Source organism: Batrachochytrium dendrobatidis (assembly GCF_000203795.2).
Source record: "Batrachochytrium dendrobatidis JAM81 unplaced genomic scaffold BATDEscaffold_6, whole genome shotgun sequence".
NCBI lineage: Eukaryota > Fungi > Chytridiomycota > Chytridiomycetes > Rhizophydiales > Batrachochytrium > Batrachochytrium dendrobatidis.
Window position 1 is genome coordinate 1,264,278 of NW_006281104.1, and position 19,594 is coordinate 1,283,871.

The 19,594-nt window shown below is 39.0% G+C and overlaps 2 protein-coding genes across 2 annotated transcripts; one reads left to right on the forward strand and one right to left on the reverse strand.

Annotated features, from left to right (window-relative positions):
* Positions 1–49: 49 nt before the first annotated feature.
* BATDEDRAFT_88725 (uncharacterized protein) lies at positions 50–1,995 on the reverse strand (the record flags this gene model as incomplete). The annotated part of the gene is made up of 4 exons (XM_006679249.1): positions 50–371; positions 454–494; positions 564–835; positions 1,185–1,995. 4 exons carry the CDS (start codon positions 1,993–1,995, stop codon positions 50–52), a joined length of 1,446 nt encoding a protein of 481 aa, XP_006679312.1.
* An 801-nt stretch (positions 1,996–2,796) lies between these two features.
* Positions 2,797–5,929, forward strand: BATDEDRAFT_35155 (uncharacterized protein; the record flags this gene model as incomplete). The annotated part of the gene is made up of 9 exons (XM_006679061.1): positions 2,797–2,856; positions 3,020–3,253; positions 3,388–3,669; positions 3,798–4,016; positions 4,134–4,345; positions 4,431–4,683; positions 4,773–4,864; positions 4,960–5,378; positions 5,421–5,929. The coding sequence occupies 9 exons, from the start codon at positions 2,797–2,799 to the stop codon at positions 5,546–5,548; spliced, it is 1,899 nt and encodes a 632-aa protein (XP_006679124.1). The 3' UTR covers positions 5,549–5,929.
* Positions 5,930–19,594: the final 13,665 nt, after the last annotated feature.

Here is a 19,594-nt window from a genome sequence, read left to right on the forward strand (position 1 = left end):
ATATTGGATATCAATTTATTGGTAATAGCTATGCCATGTGTCTACTTTGCTACAAAGGGGACTGTTTTAAACTAAGAGTACGTTCAAAATGGTAAGTTTTATATGGCAGTTCAGTAGAGGTATGTTCTGCTCCAATATGAGAATCATCATACAAATCCAGCCTGGCCATATTTGCATCCATTTCCACAGATATATTGAGTTTAGAACCATCTTCGAACCCCATATCTTTGTCACAATCAACGGAGGGATCGCCTGGAGGATCGTATTGATGAAGCCTTCGACGCCAACTGCGCACATGAGCATCCCATGCTCGCTTACTACATTTGCTATGTCTTTCAGGTGTTTCTGGATCACCCCTTTGGCGTTTGTTTCTATCATACCCAAAGAAACGATATCAGCATATGACACCACAAAGACAATACGTTAAGCAAAGTTAAAAGCTTGAACACTTACTTTGGAACACATTCAAGATATCTACGATATCCCACAGTATTCTTGTGCGTTTGTAAAAATAAGTAAGTTGGATTAGGAATTACAAGTGCAACACATTTCAAAAAGTATACCTTTCCATAGTCAATTTGCTTTTGACGTTGCTCCAGTCGCCGTTCCTCTGATGAGGGCTCATTGGGTAAGCTGCTAGTTCGAGATGATTGTGTAAGCAAAGATTCTACCATGGAATTGATTTCTGTAGACGTTCCAGTATCAATAGAATCTGCAGCAGATTGAACTTCATGCCAATCTTCATCACCGCAACAGATCTCTTGAGAAACAGACTTGTGTGCATATGCATAATCATATTGTGAAACATGAAATTTTGGCAATTGAAGATGTGTATCTGATAAAAAGGATGAGTTGTGGTTTCAAGCATTTGAATTCATGTTAGGTTGATCCAAGAGTGCAAGTGGTTGATTTAATGATTTTATAACGCATTTTATCGTATGGAAGCGCCGATCCAAGAAATATTGGATAGTATCACCAAAACCACGGTAAAGGTCAAGCCAAATAAACCAATAATTTGAGTTTAGTTTAACCAGTTGTGTTGCCCGATGGAATATTTATGGTTGAATTGAACATCATAGCATAGTACGATACAGAAAAAAAAGTAGTGTTAGTATTTTCTATAACCAAACGATGAGAGAAAACCTTGAAAAAAAACATCCTATGCCACAACCATTTGAGCATACCGACTGAAACCTGTCTAGTATGAGATTTACTCGACTTTTTCGAGGTTGAAAACCGAGTTTGTCCAGCAGCGCGATTGAAGCGTCTGTATGAGTGTGGATTCCATTGATGATGAAATGAAGCTTGAATAGGGATCGAAGCTGAATGAAGATTAGTTGAATTATGATGAGACTGCACAGTCTGGCTTGGTTGAGGAATCAACTGGGCAGAGTGATGCAGATCTAGAGTACCAAAATGAGCACATGAAATGGGTGCTAGATTGTCAAGAACATAGTTGCCTCCATATGAATGATTGTGTCGAATCTGCAACGTGTCCGATATGGCGTCGTGGAAATAAACCACTTCTGGCGAAATATAGGGTTGATGATTGTACATAGAAAGCCATTCAGGAGCAGCCATATTAGCCGCATCAATTGGCAGTGAAGGCTGTGGAAACGGTTGGTTCTGCTGATTATGGTGATGCAGCACTGATGTAGACGAGGTTGGATTAGATGGTTGAGCCAAAGCCTTGCTAGGATATTGCAAAGCTGCCATTGGGTGAGACCAGAGTGGAAGATGAACTGATGGATCAGAATAATAAGACTGAGGAAGAGCAGAAGAGTGTTTGGCCATGTCTATCGGCGAGAGTCTAGATGAATCGTATTCACTTGCAACTGTTCCGTTTTCAGAAACTATATTTGAAAGCAGATGGTTGTCTGGCTGACCATCTGAATATGTGTAGTTGTGGATATCCAGACTTCTCTGTAACAGTTGAGGATTGGTTCCATGAGCAGTCTCCTGTTCAGGGAAGTTGCAGTCAGCCAAGAGTACCATAGACAACCAATGTGCTATCACTAAATGTCCAGTTCCTTTCTGTGTACGAAACTCTTGTTTCTGTCGATTCCGCAAAACACGAAATATAAACAATTTCATGTCATGATTGACTGGACTGGACTGGACTGGACTGGACTGGACTGGACTGGACTGGACTGGACTGGACTGGACTGGACTGGACTGCAGTGTCTAGTCTTTTAATGACTGAATTGTATGATCGCATTGTTGAAATTGATTGAATTTCAAGCGTATTTATTAGTTTGAAATACAAAGTTTGCAAGAGTTTGATGGGCAACAGCCAGGCACAATATCTGGATTCTAATCAACAAATCAGAGTTCAAACTCGTTGATTGTGTAATTTATCTTCATGTCAAATGAAAAAAGGAATCAGTTCAAATCTATAGTTTGTGTGTGAATCATACAATGGAAATTATATTTGAAATAATTGTAAATATCAATTTCTAATAACAAAGCCAGACGACTATTAAATCATTGTCTATTTCAGTGTTTCATTTTGCGTGACTTTGGCTGTAAATTCAACTTGATATCCTATAAACTCCTTTGAGCCATGGCACAACTTTTGTCTGCTTATTCTATTATGGTGAAATTGCTTTTCCCTTTTGGCTTCAAATTCCTCAATCAGAGTTATATTGGATACTTGGATATAGCCTTAATTGACTGTTTTATAGTGCTCGGTTATAAATCGCCAATTCTTTCAACTCTTCCGCGTTTCTATTCAATCAAGTTTTGAATTTTATTGAAAATCTGTTTTTACCATAAATATTAAAATTATATATCAGTATGGCTGGCTCAAGAGCCGAGATTCCGTTTCTTCCTGGAAACTCGTTTCAAGATGTAACAGTAGGTCCATCATTTTTCAGCATACTTTAGCTGGACATCTTAGATTCTACTTTTATTTCCTAGCATTTCTATATATACATATTGAATACGCGACGAGTATTATCACAACTAGCTCAGACTTACTAATCTCTACGTGTTACATTCTGTTTTACATATACTATAGAAAAATGATTTTCGCAAACCCCACTCTCTTGGATATATTAATGGGTATCCAATACAACCAAAACCCACTCTAAAAATCGGACTTGAGCCAATTCATGTAGAAAAAACTCTAACGCCAGATGAGCTTATCGCGTCGCTTACTCTTGACCCAAAACTTGTCTATGGTGATAAACAATTCCATTCTAAAGAAACGCAGTCCTGTTTTGTTCCTGCGCATGTTGCATTTGACAAAGTGGTATGACACATCATTTTATAGTAACCATCAACTTGTATCTAAATGCTTTTTTTGATACAGTCGAATGTGTTTTGGTATATTTAATAATGGATTGCAAATTATCTACTGGAATGTACGCAATTATTTGTATCTAGGTGTTGCGTTTTGATGGATATTTCAAAGAGACAGTCCACGAATCTACTGAGCAGTTCCATTTACGTAAAGTTCGGATTCTTTATTTTCTTGAAGACGATTCGATTGCAGTAGTGGAACCTCCTGTCAAAAACAATGGCATCCCACACGGCGTACTGATCAAGCGTCAGCGTCTTCCAAAATCTTCTTCAGAGTTTTACACTGTACAGGATTTCAATGTTGGTATCAATATTACCTTTTACGGAAAAACATTTCGTATTGTTTCATGTGATAAATTTACAGAGGTTGGTTAGCTTAATATTGCATATTATATCAAAGTCAATTCTGAGCAGTATCTAGATTTAATGTCTTGACCAAAAGTATATTGTAATGACTCTAATTGCATGGTTTGTTTTGCTTTTGATATATCTAGACATACCTTCAATTAACTGAAGGCATATCTTTAAACCAAGCTGAAGTCATGCCAGAAGATCCGTATCAAAACACTCGTTCTCGTCCTATCCGTGTAAACAATATTTGTACCGAACGCAAAGATAAACTGAAAAGTTTTCTTGAAAATGATCGAAAGGTTCTCCGCTACTATTGTGTTTGGGATGATCGCGAGTCTATGTTTGGAGAATTGCGTGAGTTTGTAAGTGTTTAGATGTGTATATATTGTATTGATATTTTTTATGCATAAAAACAATATATGTTGTTTTTTACAATGAAATACTTTTACTAAACTTTTTGAAATATCCTCATTTCACAGGTGATGCACTATCACTTGGTGGATGATAGTGTCGAAGTTCGTGAGGTGCAAAAACCAAACAATGGTCGCGATCCCTTTCCAATTCTATTGCGACGCCAGCAGCTTCCCAAGTCTTTCAAGGAACTTTCGGATTTGCAAGAATCTCAAAAGTACACTTGGAGAGATTTTCAAGTCAACAGTGTGATCAATGTTTTGGGCAGACCGTTTTTAATGTATGGTTTTTAAACTCCACAATGATACATGACTGTTTTATATTAATCAAAAGTTTAAATGTACTGTTTTTTTGTAATGAACCAGCCAAGATTGTGACGACTATACTAAGCGATTCTATTTGGAAAATACCGGAAAGTCCATCAGCCAGACAAAAGTGGTATTTGTAAATCAAGAACAGCCTCTCCCACGAGAATCAGAAATTCCTCCATACAATGGATTTGGAACGGTTGAAGATTCGCTTGGATCGTGCAAATATCTTGTTTTAAAACCTCCCAAAAAAGATTTTATTAAGATGCTTGAGAATGAGCACAAAGTACTGCGGTTTGTTGCCCGTATGGTAAGGTTTATTTATAGGCTACCAGATTATGTGCTATCTAATATGTTTGATGCATGTGGATTGACAAACATTTGAAATGGATGATTTAGGAATCTAAACACAGAGAGGACAAAGATCGTCGCTTTGTGATCAGCTACCGACTGGCAGACGACATGATGACAATTTACGAACCGCCTCAAAGGTATGAGTCTTGATCAAAACTTGATTTTCTCACGCATTCTTGGATCGAATCAAAAAGGAATGGTCACATAACAATGCTTTTTTGATCCTGCATAGAAATGCTGGAATTCTTGGCGGGAAGTTTATGGAGCGAACGCGAGTGTTGCGTCCAGGATCGTCACTTTCGGATGTGGCAGGACCGTCATACTATGATGTGAATGATCTATTTGTTGGCTGCACTCTTCATGTACTCAGCCATTGTTTTGTGCTTCTTGACGCGGACGAGTATGTGTTTAACTTTATGGAGGAGAATCGGGAAAAGTTCAAACAGAGTGATCCCAAGCATACTATGGATAAAGTGCTTCAAGTTTTGAGTAATCTCAGCAGTGATACAAAGAGTAAACTTCAGAATGAGTTTCAGAATGCAGATGCAGAAAGAAAGGGATTTATAGATCGTCAAGTGTTTGTGAATATTGTACGACCTGTTTTAAAAGACGCCATGACAGACCATGTGAGTATTGACAATATATTATATAGTAAGTCTGGCTAAATAGGAATTAACATGGTTTGAGCAATAGGAAATCGTAACAGTGTCGCGTCAGCTGGAACAGAGTGCCAGGAAAGTAACGCTGTCAAAGATTATGCAGATTCTATAAAACGATTCCAACAGATGTCAAGATTAGACTATATGCGATTGAGATTGTAGTAAATCAAGCTTCAATTGATATAAGCAATAGATAAATAAACATGATATCCATTGATATGTATTAAGAGTTTGATCAAGGCTAAATGTCATGAATTCAGCTTGTTTCTTGGCCATCCGACTTTACTGCGATTAACCATGCAAGCTGCCAATCAACTCATCCATGACATTACATTCAACTCATTATCAAATCCAGTCTCCAATTCTGGATCTGACAGCGAGTTATGGCAGACTTCTTTGCGTCTGGTCCGGAGAAAGATCAAAGACATCAAGGCAAGTCATTATCTGCCATTTGCAGTGACTCGATGCTGACGTTTCTATAACGCTGTAGCTGGAAATCGAAGGTCTGGTAGAGTCCAATGCAGATGAATATCGTCAGTCCATATCACAGGCTGTTGATGCTGTCCAGTTGTCAAGACTGTTGATGCATCGTGTGGATAGTGCTGCTGCCCAGATTAGTGGTGACGAGGTAACTTCTATATTCATGTTGATGTGGTGTTTGTTCGCTCGCTGTTTGTTACATGGTCGAGCCAGACTTACACAGTCTTCTGCTGCAGGGTTTACAGGCTCGAATCGATACAGTTTTGTCTGATATTGCTGCTTCCAGATCGAAGCTTGTGGAACTGCATTCTCGTCATATGTCGCTCTCCTGCTTCCAAACCATCAAGTCTCGTTTGGATCTTCACGACGATCATATGTCTCATGGAAGATACTTGGAGGCAACCACTACACTGGTTGAGCTGGTATGTCATTTTATATTCGATATTGGCTGCAGATTCATACTGAGATTGCTTAAACTTTACAGGAAAAAATGGTTCATCTTGAGTCTCTCACTCTCGAGGAGGATTTATCAGCAAGTATAAAGGTGAGTGTCGACTTCAGTCAAGATCTGGATCGCTGTTGTGTTGCATGCGATTGAACAGTCTTTGTCATGTTTTAGAAACACTTTCGATTGATTCAAAATGGTCTTCATCAAATGCTTGAGCATGCCATTCATACAGCATTCGTGTTGTCCAAAACATCGTCCAGTATAACCATTTCAATGCTGGATCGTGTCAGTAAGTAAACGTTGCGCATACACTCAATCTGCTGCATTTATTATCTTCGATCGGTTCTGCTGACATGTTTTTATGATTCTTGTGTAGAATTTGGTTCTGGAATTCCAGATATATTCACAAACGTAGCAGTCGATGCTGCAGAATTAGCTGGACTTTTACCCAAGTTTATGATGTCGTTTGTCGAGAGAATTCGCAAGTATCTAATTATTCCAATGGCAGAAGCTACTCGTCCAAATGAGTTTTTTGTTACTTGTATAGAAAAGGGAAATATGGATTCCGCGTGGAATTTTGTAGTTTCTATTCAAACATCACCAACTCAAACTGGCTCCGATATCACTGCTAAAAACAATGACATTGCGCTGAATTCATCACTGAAAATATACATTTTGTTTGCTAATTTTCTATCCGAGTTTGCTGCTCATCTTTCTTTATCCTCTCCTGCCACTGTCGAGCTTTTATCAGCTATAGGAAACGACACATTGTTACAGTTTGAAGTGGCTGCTATGAAGTCATTGTCATTGAACAACTTTCCTCAAAATATTGAGGATTTTGAAGCATTTTCAAGTCATTTGATGCCAATTGTGCAAGAGTTTAATGAGTCGTTACAAAAACTAGGTATGTACACGACCACTTTTCTGGATTGCTATCTTTCAAGGTTTCAAATATTTAGTTGGCTGATTACTTGCTTGATATTATTTTCAAGATATTCAATGTAGCCTAGAATCACCATTTCATCAATTTTTATCGAGAATTGAAGAGAGATTTGTAGATCAGCATTCGCAAAATATTATTGAGCGTGCGCGTACCTTGATATTCTCTCAAGATTATACCACAACAGTGTTTGGTGTTTCCTGGAAGACTGACAGTGGTATGTGTAGCATTTATCATCATGTCAATGAATCAAAACACATCCATTCTAATCACGCATTGCACAGAAAATCGGTCCCCCTTTTCAATTCCTCAAATCACAATCCGGCAAAGCACACAATCACTTGTAAATATTCTTGACAAGACTTTGTTGAGTGCTATGACGCTGAAATCTGAAGGGTAAGCGTGTTTTTGAAATATTCGTGTTTGCTTGAAATAGTACCAAAGCAATATATAGGTGTACTCGATAATAGTGGACTGAAATATTGTTTTATGGTGACTGCATTAGAGCCACGCTTATCTACTATACAATTAGAGACATTCTTGATATTTTTCGAGCTTCGCATGTTGTAGCTCTTTATCAAACTTCAAATACTGACAAGATTCCGCCTCATTTGTCCATGGTACTCCACAATGATTGCATGTTTATTGCACATTGGTGTTTGCTTGCTGCAGCAACATATCAAGACAAAATATCGTTGCAGCAGGGATGCGTGCTTCATTTCATAGATCTGGTGCCGCCACTTCACAATCTTGCACACAGGTACTATTATAGTCAGCAACAACTACAATTGAAAAATATCTTGGAATGCATTGCATCATCGACTGGTTTTGACTGTCTTGAGCCAGATCGATATGCAGCGGTGGAGAGTGCGATGAATCAAACAATATATCATATTCGACATATAGCAAGTATATATCAGGTATGTCTTTGTTGTTTTAATAAATCAATGATCATTTTCTCACCTGAATACTATGCATTTATTTTTAAATTGGCTAGAAGGTACTTTCTGATCAGGTATATTTGATAGCAATTGGACAGCTTGTTTCTGGCATGTGCCAAGCAATAATTTCTGAAATTGAGCAACTCGAAGACATTGCAGAGGATGAATCAGTAAAGTTGGCCAATCTCGTCCAGAAACTTGAAGGGCTGAGCAGTATGTTTATTGTAGATTCGAGCAGCATTGACTCGCAAATACAATTGTACACACAACCCCATTATCGTAAATGTATCATGGTTGGCGCACTTCTCAAATGGAATTTTGCCCAGATTATGGAAGCATTTCGTGCAGGAAAACTAAAGGATTTTACCTTGCCTGAAATATCTAAACTGATTAAAAGTTTGTTTTCAGATACACCGCTAAGAGATCGGAATTTGGCCGAGATATACAGAGGGCATCCAAACTAGCACTCTATTATTGTTACTTTGGACGAATAAAGAATTAAGTACTTGCCTTATATACTCGTCACAAAAGACATTAGCTAATAGTATGGAATGGTTTGAATCAAAATAATTGGGCTTTTTGTAACGCTTTAAACGCATCACATCTTATATCATACAGAAAAATGATGTACATAAAATAAATGTTTATTTAGACGGCTTCCATCCAAATAAATTAGATTTTCGTCCTGATCTGTTACTTTCCAATCGTTCAATAACGCATGAAAGTTCTGTGTTTTTGACTTGCAACTCTGCAATCTGACGACGTGCAGCCAACAGTTCATGATTAAAATCCATCATTTGAGATTGTGAAATCATTTCAGTAAAATTTAAATGTCGTTCATGTTCATACTCGGACATGGACAATGGTTTTTGAGGATTGAAATATGTGCCTGTAGTCTGATTAGCATTAGATAGATGAAAAGACTCTGGTGTTGCAGGAGTTTTCAAAGAAGAAGCAGAAAAAGTAGTGGTACGCGAGTGTAAAGGCTGGGCTGCTGATTTTGTAGTAGTTGTCAATGTCTTTTCAGCAGCAGGTGCGGAAATGATTTCAATAAAATGTGGAGCCAAATCTATGTTGCTTGGAATATTGACATCAATACGCGGTGCATTTTTGCTAGAAGATGGCGATAAATCATAACTGGTACTAGGCCTATCCAACGAAGAGCAACTTTTTTGCAATTGGCTCGACAGAACTTGAATATGATCCCATTGAGAGTTTAAGATGGACTGTGCACGATTCAGCTCAAACTCAAGTTTTGAAATGTCAATAGCCTGCCGGTCCACAAGCGATCTTAAACGAGCTGTTGAGGATACACTTTCGTTATTGGGACGATACATATCTTGATAGGATCTCGACGACATTATGGTACGTTGACCAATTCGGAATGAAGAGGTCTTGGAATGAAGTTGACGATTCATCGATGGTTCATGTGAGCCACGTGTTTCAGGCTCATGTAGTCTCAACGACACGGTGCTAAATCGTCTGACAATATTTCTTTCCAAAGAAACTGCAGAGTCAAACGAAATAGAAGGCACAGATGTAGTGTCAGATATGCTGCTCTCAATAACAGAAAGTACAGGAGAGCAAAGTGCTTCCTCTCTCTGTAATGAATCTTGACTAGAAAGATTCAAAGTTGTAACAGGAGTTTGAGTATCATGTGCCGTAACATATCGGCGAGTTTCCGTGAGCGTAATATTGTTTTCGATTGTAGGGTTTAAACTAGTGTGAGCAGCCATTGTCTCCAATCGTTGCTTATATCTGTCACGATCCAAAGCGACATCAACTAAATGTGCACGATAGATGTCAAGTAACTCTGTAGCAATAGTTTCCTGCTGAACTAGTGCTGTATCATTTTGAATTGAAAACAGTTTTCCTTGACTTTCAATCCTCATGCCTCGCTCCGCATCCAAACTATCTAAAAGTTGTTGATTCCATTCTTCCAAGTCTTGGATTTGATTTTGTAATTGCTCAGCTTCCAAAATAGTTGCTTTGTATTGTTTAACTGCCAATAACAGTTCGCACATTTCATCCCCAAGCGCCTCAATGTCTTGACTAGACATGTCGGTTTGAAGACAAGCATCTGATGATGCATAAATGTGCTGTTTATATGAGGAATCTGTAAAATTATTTGGGATTGGCTGGCAAACAGTCTTGTGAGCGGTAGAAGGTTGAATACCATGGTATTCGTGATGTTTCAAACCAGACGGTTCAAATTGTGCAGTGTTTGGTTGATCAAGCTGAGATGTTGCTGGTAGTTGTGAAGTTGGTGCAAAAGATCTTAAATTGCGATTGTCATTAAAGGCATTTCCGACATACTCGTTTGGTGATGAAAAGTTTACAATGGGAGGCTGATATGTAGGACCAGCCCTAGTTTTAAGTAAAACAATATCATCATCATCATTATCATCAGAATGTTGTGTATCAGCATCAGGTGGTAAAGCATGAGTAGTTGTCGTTGTAGTAACAATTGTAGTGGTCGATAAAGGAGATTTTGAATCCGCTAATACATATTGTCTGTGACGATCAATTTCTGCTTGTGCAATATGATCAGCTAAATTGGCTTTATCAGCCTCAATACCTCGAATCAAATTATTCTGTGAAATAATAGAAGATTCAGAAGCGTAAAAATTGGGCTGGGGCGAATCTAAAGAAAAGTTACGAGCTTGTAAAGCATTAAGCTGATCAGAAACATGACTCAAATCAGACTGTAACTTGGAAATATAATCATGAGCATCCTGAACAGTTGAAATAAGTTCTGCATTATTCCGTTTTGCAGTACCATAATGTTCTTGCAGCTCATCCAATTGTTTGAGCAATGCATCACGTTCAGCTTCCAATTCAGCCTTTTCTTGATCGTGTTTTCCAATATTGTCCATGATAGTAGTCTCAAGTTCAACGCTACGTGACTTGGCAATGGTATGATGTTCTTGCAGCTCATCCAACTGTTTGAGCAATGCATCACGTTCAGCTTCCAATTCAGCCTTTTCTTGATCATGTTTTCCAATATTGCCCATAATGGTGGTCTCAAGCTCAACGCTACGTGACTTGGCAATGGTATGATGTTCTTGCAGCTCATCCAACTGTTTGAGCAATGCATCACGTTCAGCTTCCAATTCAGCCTTTTCTTGATCGTGTTTTTCGACATTGCCCATAATGGTGGTCTCAAGTTCGACACTACGTGATTTGGCAGTATCATGATGTTCTTGCAGCTCATCCAATTGTTTGAGCAATGCATCACGTTCAGCTTCCAATTCAGCCTTTTCTTGATCATGTTTTCCAATATTGCCCATAATGGTGGTCTCAAGCTCAACGCTACGTGATTTGGCAGTATCATGATGTTCTTGCAGCTCATCCAACTGTTTGAGCAATGCATCACGTTCAGCTTCCAATTCAGCCTTTTCTTGATCGTGTTTTTCGACATTGCCCATAATGGTGGTCTCAAGTTCGACACTACGTGATTTGGCAGTATCATGATGTTCTTGCAGCTCATCCAACTGTTTGAGCAATGCATCACGTTCAGCTTCCAATTCAGCCTTTTCTTGATCGTGTTTTTCGACATTGCCCATAATGGTGGTCTCAAGTTCGACACTACGTGATTTGGCAGTATCATGATGTTCTTGCAGCTCATCCAATTGTTTGAGCAATGCATCACGCTCAGCTTCCAATTCAGCCTTTTCTTGATCGTGTTTTTCTACATTGCCCATGATGGTAGTCTCAAGCTCAACGCTACGTGATTTGGCAGTATCATGATGTTCTTGCAGCTCATCCAACTGTTTGAGCAATGCATCACGTTCAGCTTCCAATTCAGCCTTTTCTTGATCGTGTTTTTCGACATTGCCCATGATAGTAGTCTCAAGTTCAACGCTACGTGATTTGGCAGTATCATGATGTTCTTGGAGTTCATCCAGTTGTTTGAGCAATGCATCACGCTCAGCTTCCAATTCAGCCTTTTCTTGATCGTGCTTTCCAATATTGCCCATAATGGTAGTCTCAAGTTTATCTTTTTGCAAGGTAAATGTTTGTTGCAGATCTTCTAGGTATGCAATTCTTGATTGCAATTCTTGACGCTCATTTTCCATTTTCATTAGTGTCAAAGTTTTTTCGTTGGATAGTTTCAACACTGTTTCTTGAAGATCGCCAGCTTCTTTCTTTAAACAAGACAGTTGTGTTTCTTGGTCCATATGTCTTTTGTTAAAATCGTCATGGTCGCCATTGCATTGTTTAGCTACATTACTTGCTTGATGGGTGAATGATGCAAGTTTAGATTCCAGTTCTTTAATGTAGATTTGTGCATTTTCTAAATCATGGTACTCTTTTTGACGTGCTTGAGTTGGAATAGTGTTAACATTGCTGCTTCTTGAAATTGATAGTCTCGAAGCATTATCAAGTTCTTTCAAGTATAAATAAAAAAGTTAGTTCATGTGCTTGTACATTGTAGATATTTCAGCAAAAACCAGCCATAACATTTAAATGGTTAAACATACTTGACTCTGTTTCAAAAGAATCATCATCGTCTTGTAACATACGTTCAGTCTCTTCTGTTGAAATGTTGCCATAAACAACCTCGGGAACTGACAAAGAAGAAGGTTTTATACCAAACCAGTTGCCCCAGCCATTGGATTTGCTCTTTACAGAAATGTTATCTGGTATATCTTCTACTTTAGGCTGAGACTGCAATTCCTTGGTTTTTTGCTCCAGATTATCTTTATAGCTTTGAAGACTAAACTCCAAATGACGAATACGAGCATTTGCAATGGATAGATTGGCACTATTCGGATCCGCATTAAAAATGGTTTGAACTTCCTTTTCAGCAACGGCAACTGGGTGAACATTGTTTACATCAAAACTAGACCGCTCTAAAGAGCGATGCTGTAGCTGAGAGATAAGAGTGTCCATTTCCTGAGTTTTCATAACTAGTCGCATGTTTTCTTGTCGTGTTGAAAATAAGTTCTGCTCTGCCAAATGTACTGCAGACTGTGTTTCTGCTTGTAACGTAGCCTGGCTATCTACTTGTGCCTGTAGTTCGGCAAGGCGAGCAGTTAGCGCGTCTTTATCTGATAGTGCAGCAGAAAGTCTGTCAGCCATACAGATCGTATCCATGTGTGATGATGGCTGGAATGAAGTTGCAACTCCAGTGGAACTCAAAGCAGCTAGATCTCTGCTTTGATCGCCATTTTCAGAAATCTCACTTAGTACAGGTGAACCGTTGAGTGATGCATTTTCAGCTTGAATTGGGAAATAGTATTGGGTTTCGTTAGCCACAAACCCAGTGCCAGGTTGATCATCTCGTGAAACCTGATAATTTTGTGGGGTGGGCGAATTGGCTGTATTATGGTCTGCAGTGTATGAGGAATTCAAGTCCTGAGTGGTATTTCGGGTAAACCAGCCAGTCCACATATTAGAAAGAGCAGAAGGATTCCCTGTTTTTTCCTTTTCAATATTATGAGACTGGTCAGCAATACCTCGATCTTGTCCAACTTCGATTTTATCTTCATTTTCCCATAGCTTGGTTCCAATGGCATGTGCTGAAAATTCGGGTTGAGACTCGATTTGAGCGTCGTTGTTTTGAACAGATTTTGGTGTGGAAAATGCTAAATGAGCCGCTTCATGGAGCTTATCCGAGGAAAAGGCAGATTCTGATGCTTGAGAGTCCGACTTCTTTGACTCGAGAAGTTGTTCAAGAATCACTATGCGGTCACGCAACAAAACTGCTTCGTTTTCAATATCTGCTATGTACGAACTGGAATAGTTTTGTAAACCATTCGCATTTTCAAGCTTCAAATTTTGAACTGGTGTATCAACTTCCAGACTATGCTCGCGATCATTTGTAGGTTCAAATTCTATTGGCGATGTTGATGTGTCTGTCATAGTAAGAGATTTTACAACTTGTACTACTCAAAAAATAGCAAGTGTTAGCATACGAACAATAATTCACAATTGAACCCCAAATCACACTAACCTGGCTGAAGAATCCCCATTGTTTGAGTGAATTTGCACGCACTGTTTTCGATATTCGACATTTTCTGCATGTAATTTTGATGCAAATCGGCATACTTGGATTGAAGTTCGTGTAATTCCAGTTGCAAATTCGTAGACAGTTTGTACTCTGACTCGTGTGCACCAATATTGCAAAAATCAGCAACTGGCGTAGAATCTAGCTCTGATGAATGTTTCGACAAACTGCGTGATTCTGATTCAACTGCAAGCATGTTTGAATCCTGCACATCATTCAATGTTTCAGTTGACTGAGATTCAGTTAATACCGTAGGAGTTTGAGTAGCAGATTCCAATCGAGTTATCAAAGCCATACGATTCTGCAAAGCGTTATACAACACTTCCAATTGCGAAAGACGAACAAGCTCTTTCTGCATTTTGTGCACATCAAATTGGTCTTGTGTAACACTATCCAAAGACTGATTTTCATGCTCACCCAATGATTTCTAGAGTATAACAAATGTTAAAAAAGACTGGGATATAGCATTTTGCATGTAGAGCAAAATATATAATTTATAAATGTATATTTACCATGCTTGATACCAGACCATCATTGGTTTTCAAGGGAGCATGCGACTTTACCAAAGAATCGCGAGAATGGTCAGAGATTGAGCCAGGTGTCGACTTTTGTGCTTTAGATTGAATAGAAGGCGTATCAAGTAAGATAGGTGTATTATTTACCGATACAGTTCTGCTTTTTTCAAGCTCTTCCAATGAACTATCCGAGTCTCGATGTTGATAGGCCATTTTATAATACTCTACAGTACGAGAAAGCGCACGTTGAGTCGCTTCAGCATATGCTAATTTAGATCGCAAATCATTTACAGTAAGCTCAGACTCGTCCTGATCCAATTCTTTATCAGCTGGAGCCGTTAATTGATCTTGAAGTTGCTCAATGATTGTGACAAATCTTTGCTCCCGCTGACTAGCAGAGTCAACAATACGACGCAACTCTGCACTAATTTCTTGTTCTTCATGAAGCTTCCAAGACACAATACCAAGTTCACCAGCAAGCCATGCAAGACGAGCAATACCCTGAGAATCAATCTGCTGGCATTTAATGCTTAGCTGATTCAATAGTCTCATCAACTCCCGATTTGATGCTCGACCCGATACAGATACAAAAGAAGCAGCACTGGTAGGATCAGGAGAAATGGGTCGAGAAGTAGGAGATATAGAGCGTCCAGCCGGTGGCAAGTTAAAGTATACAGGAGCAATAGCTCGTTCAGAAGTAAGTGTAGGCGACACAACGGCCATACGATCTAATTTTAATTTCAACTGTACAATTTCTGCCTGAGATTGAGCACTTGACTCTGAAGAAACATATGTAAGATGGTCGTGCTTTTTCTGTAATAATTCATATTCGCTTTCTAAATGCTTGTGTTTTTCCAAAAAGTCGGCATATCGTTGCAAACTGTTGGCATATTCAGTGCCTAGAGTGTTGTTGGATTGTGTGAGGTTATCGAGTTGAGCGCGTAATTCAGCTACCAGAGCTGCATGATCAGCTTTGGTAGCTTCAAGATTGGACACGTTGGACTGCAAAAGGCGTTGAAGATATTTGATTTTGAGAATCAATGCTTCATCTGTTTTGGCATTTTGTGAGGATTTGGGGGGTTGTGGCTGTAGTGCTTTATGCTCTGTCTCGAAATCTAAAGTACGAGTATCAACAGTGGCAACTGATTCATGGGGTGTGTTAAGAGCCGAGTCAGTAGGACTAATGGCACTTGATAGACTTTTAGCAGATGACTCTAGCTTCTGCTGAAGTAAGCTATTTTGATGTGCAAGTGATTGAATTTGAACTCTTGCATCACGAACGTTTCCGTAGAGAATTTGCACAGTTTCTTCATATTGGGAGACCTCGTTGTTGCGTTTAGAAATGTGTTCAGCAAACCGAGTTTCTAGCTCGAAATGTTTTTTTACAAAAGGATCGTGTTTGCCCTCAAGAGTCTTGATATCATCCTTCAATTGGTCAATAAGCTGCTGCTTTTCAGTCAACGTATCGACATGTTTTTTAATATGATCCTCTGATAAAGCCAGCTTGGTCAATACATTGGCATGTTCAGCATTAGTCAGACTAAGATCTGTATCTCGTTTTTCCAATTGTTTGGAAAAGTCTGTCGTCAACAAGTGCATTTTATAGTTGGCAATACCAGATTCGCCTTGCAGCCATGCTAATGCCAAATCTTGTTGAGTAAGTTCAAGAACAGGGCTAGAAGCAAAATCATTTTGAGTGGATTTTGAACGCGGTGAAACTGAAATCACATCGGTGTTGGTAAATGCATCTTTTGTCGAGACATCAGTAGTCAAACAATCTGCTTTAGAATCAGCAAGATTGGGTTCAATTTTCTCAATGTGAGCAGTCCGAGTATTTTGTACTTTCAAGAGTGGTATGGTGGAATTGGTAGTGTGCTCGTGTAAAGAAAGTGTGTTGGATGTTGTACATGTGTTTTCAAATGAACCAGCATTAGTTGTATGCACTCTGTGAGCATCAATCAATTTTTGATCAGCAGTTTGTGTCAACTGGCATAAACGCGTTTCTTGGGTCTGCATGATATTTTTCAAAGTTTTGTTTTGAAGCTCTAGCTGTTCAATGTATACTGAGACAGGAAGCTGCTTTGTCAAATCAATAGAGTTGACATCTTTGATATTGTCTTGAACATTTGTATGATGAAACAACTGATTTCTGTAGTAGCGAGCAACGCGAGTCACTTCAAAAAGCCGTGCCTCCAACATACGAATACGGTTATCAGTCGTTAAAAGATTAACGTCTCCAGTAGATAATGAATGCTTATAGTCATTTAAGGAAGCAGAACCAATCTTGGTAGAGTCGCTTGAACTAACTTGAGTGCTTTCCAATAACGATTGATTAAACTCGTCAAGGTAGGAATTAGATGAACCAACTGAAGAGTACAATGTTTGCATGGAATTATTTTCATGTTTTCCTCCAGAAACACCTGCCATACCTGATGGTGTGTAAGACTCGGCCGAATTAACAGAATTACTTCTAGCCCTTGTTGAATCTACATGAGGGTCTAAAAATGGCCCTGTTACAAGTTGTCCGTGCTCCAATAATGCCCGCTTATCTGAAGATGGATTGACTGATGCAGAGGAATTAAGCTGTGCCAGCGCTAATTCTGTAGAGATAAAATTGTAGTGACGCTCAAGGTTCTTGTAATCAACGCGGAGAGAGTCCAATTTAGACTGTACCAATGCATTGACATGTTTTAAATCTGGAGGTAAAAGGGCTGCAGTGTTGTGAATCAATTTATGATCGCTTAAAGTGGGACCAGCCAAATTTGAGCGACTCGTATCAGTAAGAGTTTTGATTTCGTTTTGAAGTTTTATAACAGTCTGTTGCAAATCTTTACAAGATAGTGTTGCCAATACTTGTTCGTCTATTATTTCAGTAGAAACCGTAGGTGGAATATGGCGTATACGATTGGAGAAAGAGAGTATATCACAAGACGACGACAGGTCAATCTGTTTAGGAGAGATTCTGGCAAGAAGTCGACACATGGAGCTATTCAGTGTGTTGTGTATTTATTGCCAAGATCAATAGCGCATAAAATCAAATTACATGTTAGCTTGGCAATTTTATCAAGATTGTATGTCAAAATTCTAGTGCGTATAGAGCCAACAAGACTTACGATTCACTTGAAATGCTGTCTTTAAGATGCATTGCAAGTTTTGATGATTCAAAATCGGAATCCATAACTGGACGTCCAGCAGCCAATGCAGCAAGGATTGGCTCGATTGAAGCCAAATGATGCTGAATTTGAGCTGAATCAACGTTGGGGGATGTCTTGCTTGAGGAATCAGATGATTTGGGTATTATCAAATCGACAAAATTAAACTTTGATGCAAATGTATTGTACGAATCAGTCGAGACATTCCAGGTGCGTCGAGTGAGTGAAAGAGTCAAAATAATTCCTGGTATGGCATCAGGTGTATGAGCTGCTTGATCGACAAGAGTTTGGCGAGAGCCCAAACCACGAAGTAAAATATTAACAGCTTCCGAGAGAGATGTCAACTGGTGTATGGAAGGGATTTCCAAGGAACTTGCCGAGTCGATATTTCTTCTAGGAAGAGATATGTTTGCACCTGTAGGGGCCAACAAATCAAAGACACGATCGCCAACGACTCCAATGTAAGAAAGTGACAAGGTAGAAGTACTGTTGTCATGCTTGCGATCGGCCTCACGGATACTTTGCAGAATCTCATCAATGGAGTGCAAAACAATACCTAAAACACAGATGCACACCAATCAGTAAAAATAATAAAGCCACATTTTTCAATTATGACAACCATGTGGAACAATGCAAAACAAATGTGGATTAACACAAGTCACATGGAGATGAAACCACCTTGCTTCAAATACTTGTTGTTTTGGATGGCTGCTTTGGACGGGGCAATACAAGGCGATGGTTCTGACAATGGTTGAGAATTGACACAATAAAACACATGATCAAACCATACAAGTGGATTCTAATAAACAAAGTTAGTAAGACTTGCTGGATTAAAGAGTAACGATGGATTGAATGAAATTACATACTGAAACACTAATCAGAGTTGAAGATGGAACTGGAGTCATATTGGCGGTAGACTGAAGAGTACGACCCAATGACTTGACAGTAGTAAGCTGTGGTTGTAAAAAGGCCGTAACAAGTGGAGCCACATCTGTAGTATAGATGGATTCTAAAAGACTGTTTGAAAAAGCAGCCAATTCAGGACGATAATAGATATGATCAAAGATACAAGGATGATCGCAGTTGTTGAACACAATGGCATTCGACAAGTCATTTTCAGCAGAATCAATCAAATGGCTGCTATTTTTTGTATTCAAGACATCGATGGACACAAGAGCAGAGGTGCTCGAAGGAGTACCGGCAGGAGCAACCAATAAGGAAATAGGTAGTCGAGTCTGAACATTCGATGTAGCGAGTGGCAATGCTGGCCCTTTTTGGCCCTGAAACGCCAAGCAATTGACGTTTGCTCGAGTGTGTTGCTGGACAGAAGATGAATGAATGGTTTTGGCAATGACTGGAATTTGTGGTTCCAAAGAATCGCTCATGGCTGATTGTAGAATGTTTATCTGCTGTGAATGGGTTGTGTTGGGTGTTGACGAGTTTGTAGTAATTGTCGAGTTTGTCTTTGTTGTCGAGTTTGTAGTAGTTGCTAAAGTGTCAAGGTCTTCTTGTTGACAATGATCGTCAGAAACAATGTATTTCATCAAGAGTAGTTCAAATATACGATGTTTGAATATACAACGCTTTCAGATACTCTTTGTCAAACTTGGTTTAAATGTATTCCAATCATCACGTGGTTTCATGTGACTCAAATCTCACTTTGTAAAGTCTTGTCATTTTAATCTAAATTGCATTTTTATTCAACTGCAACATATCGGG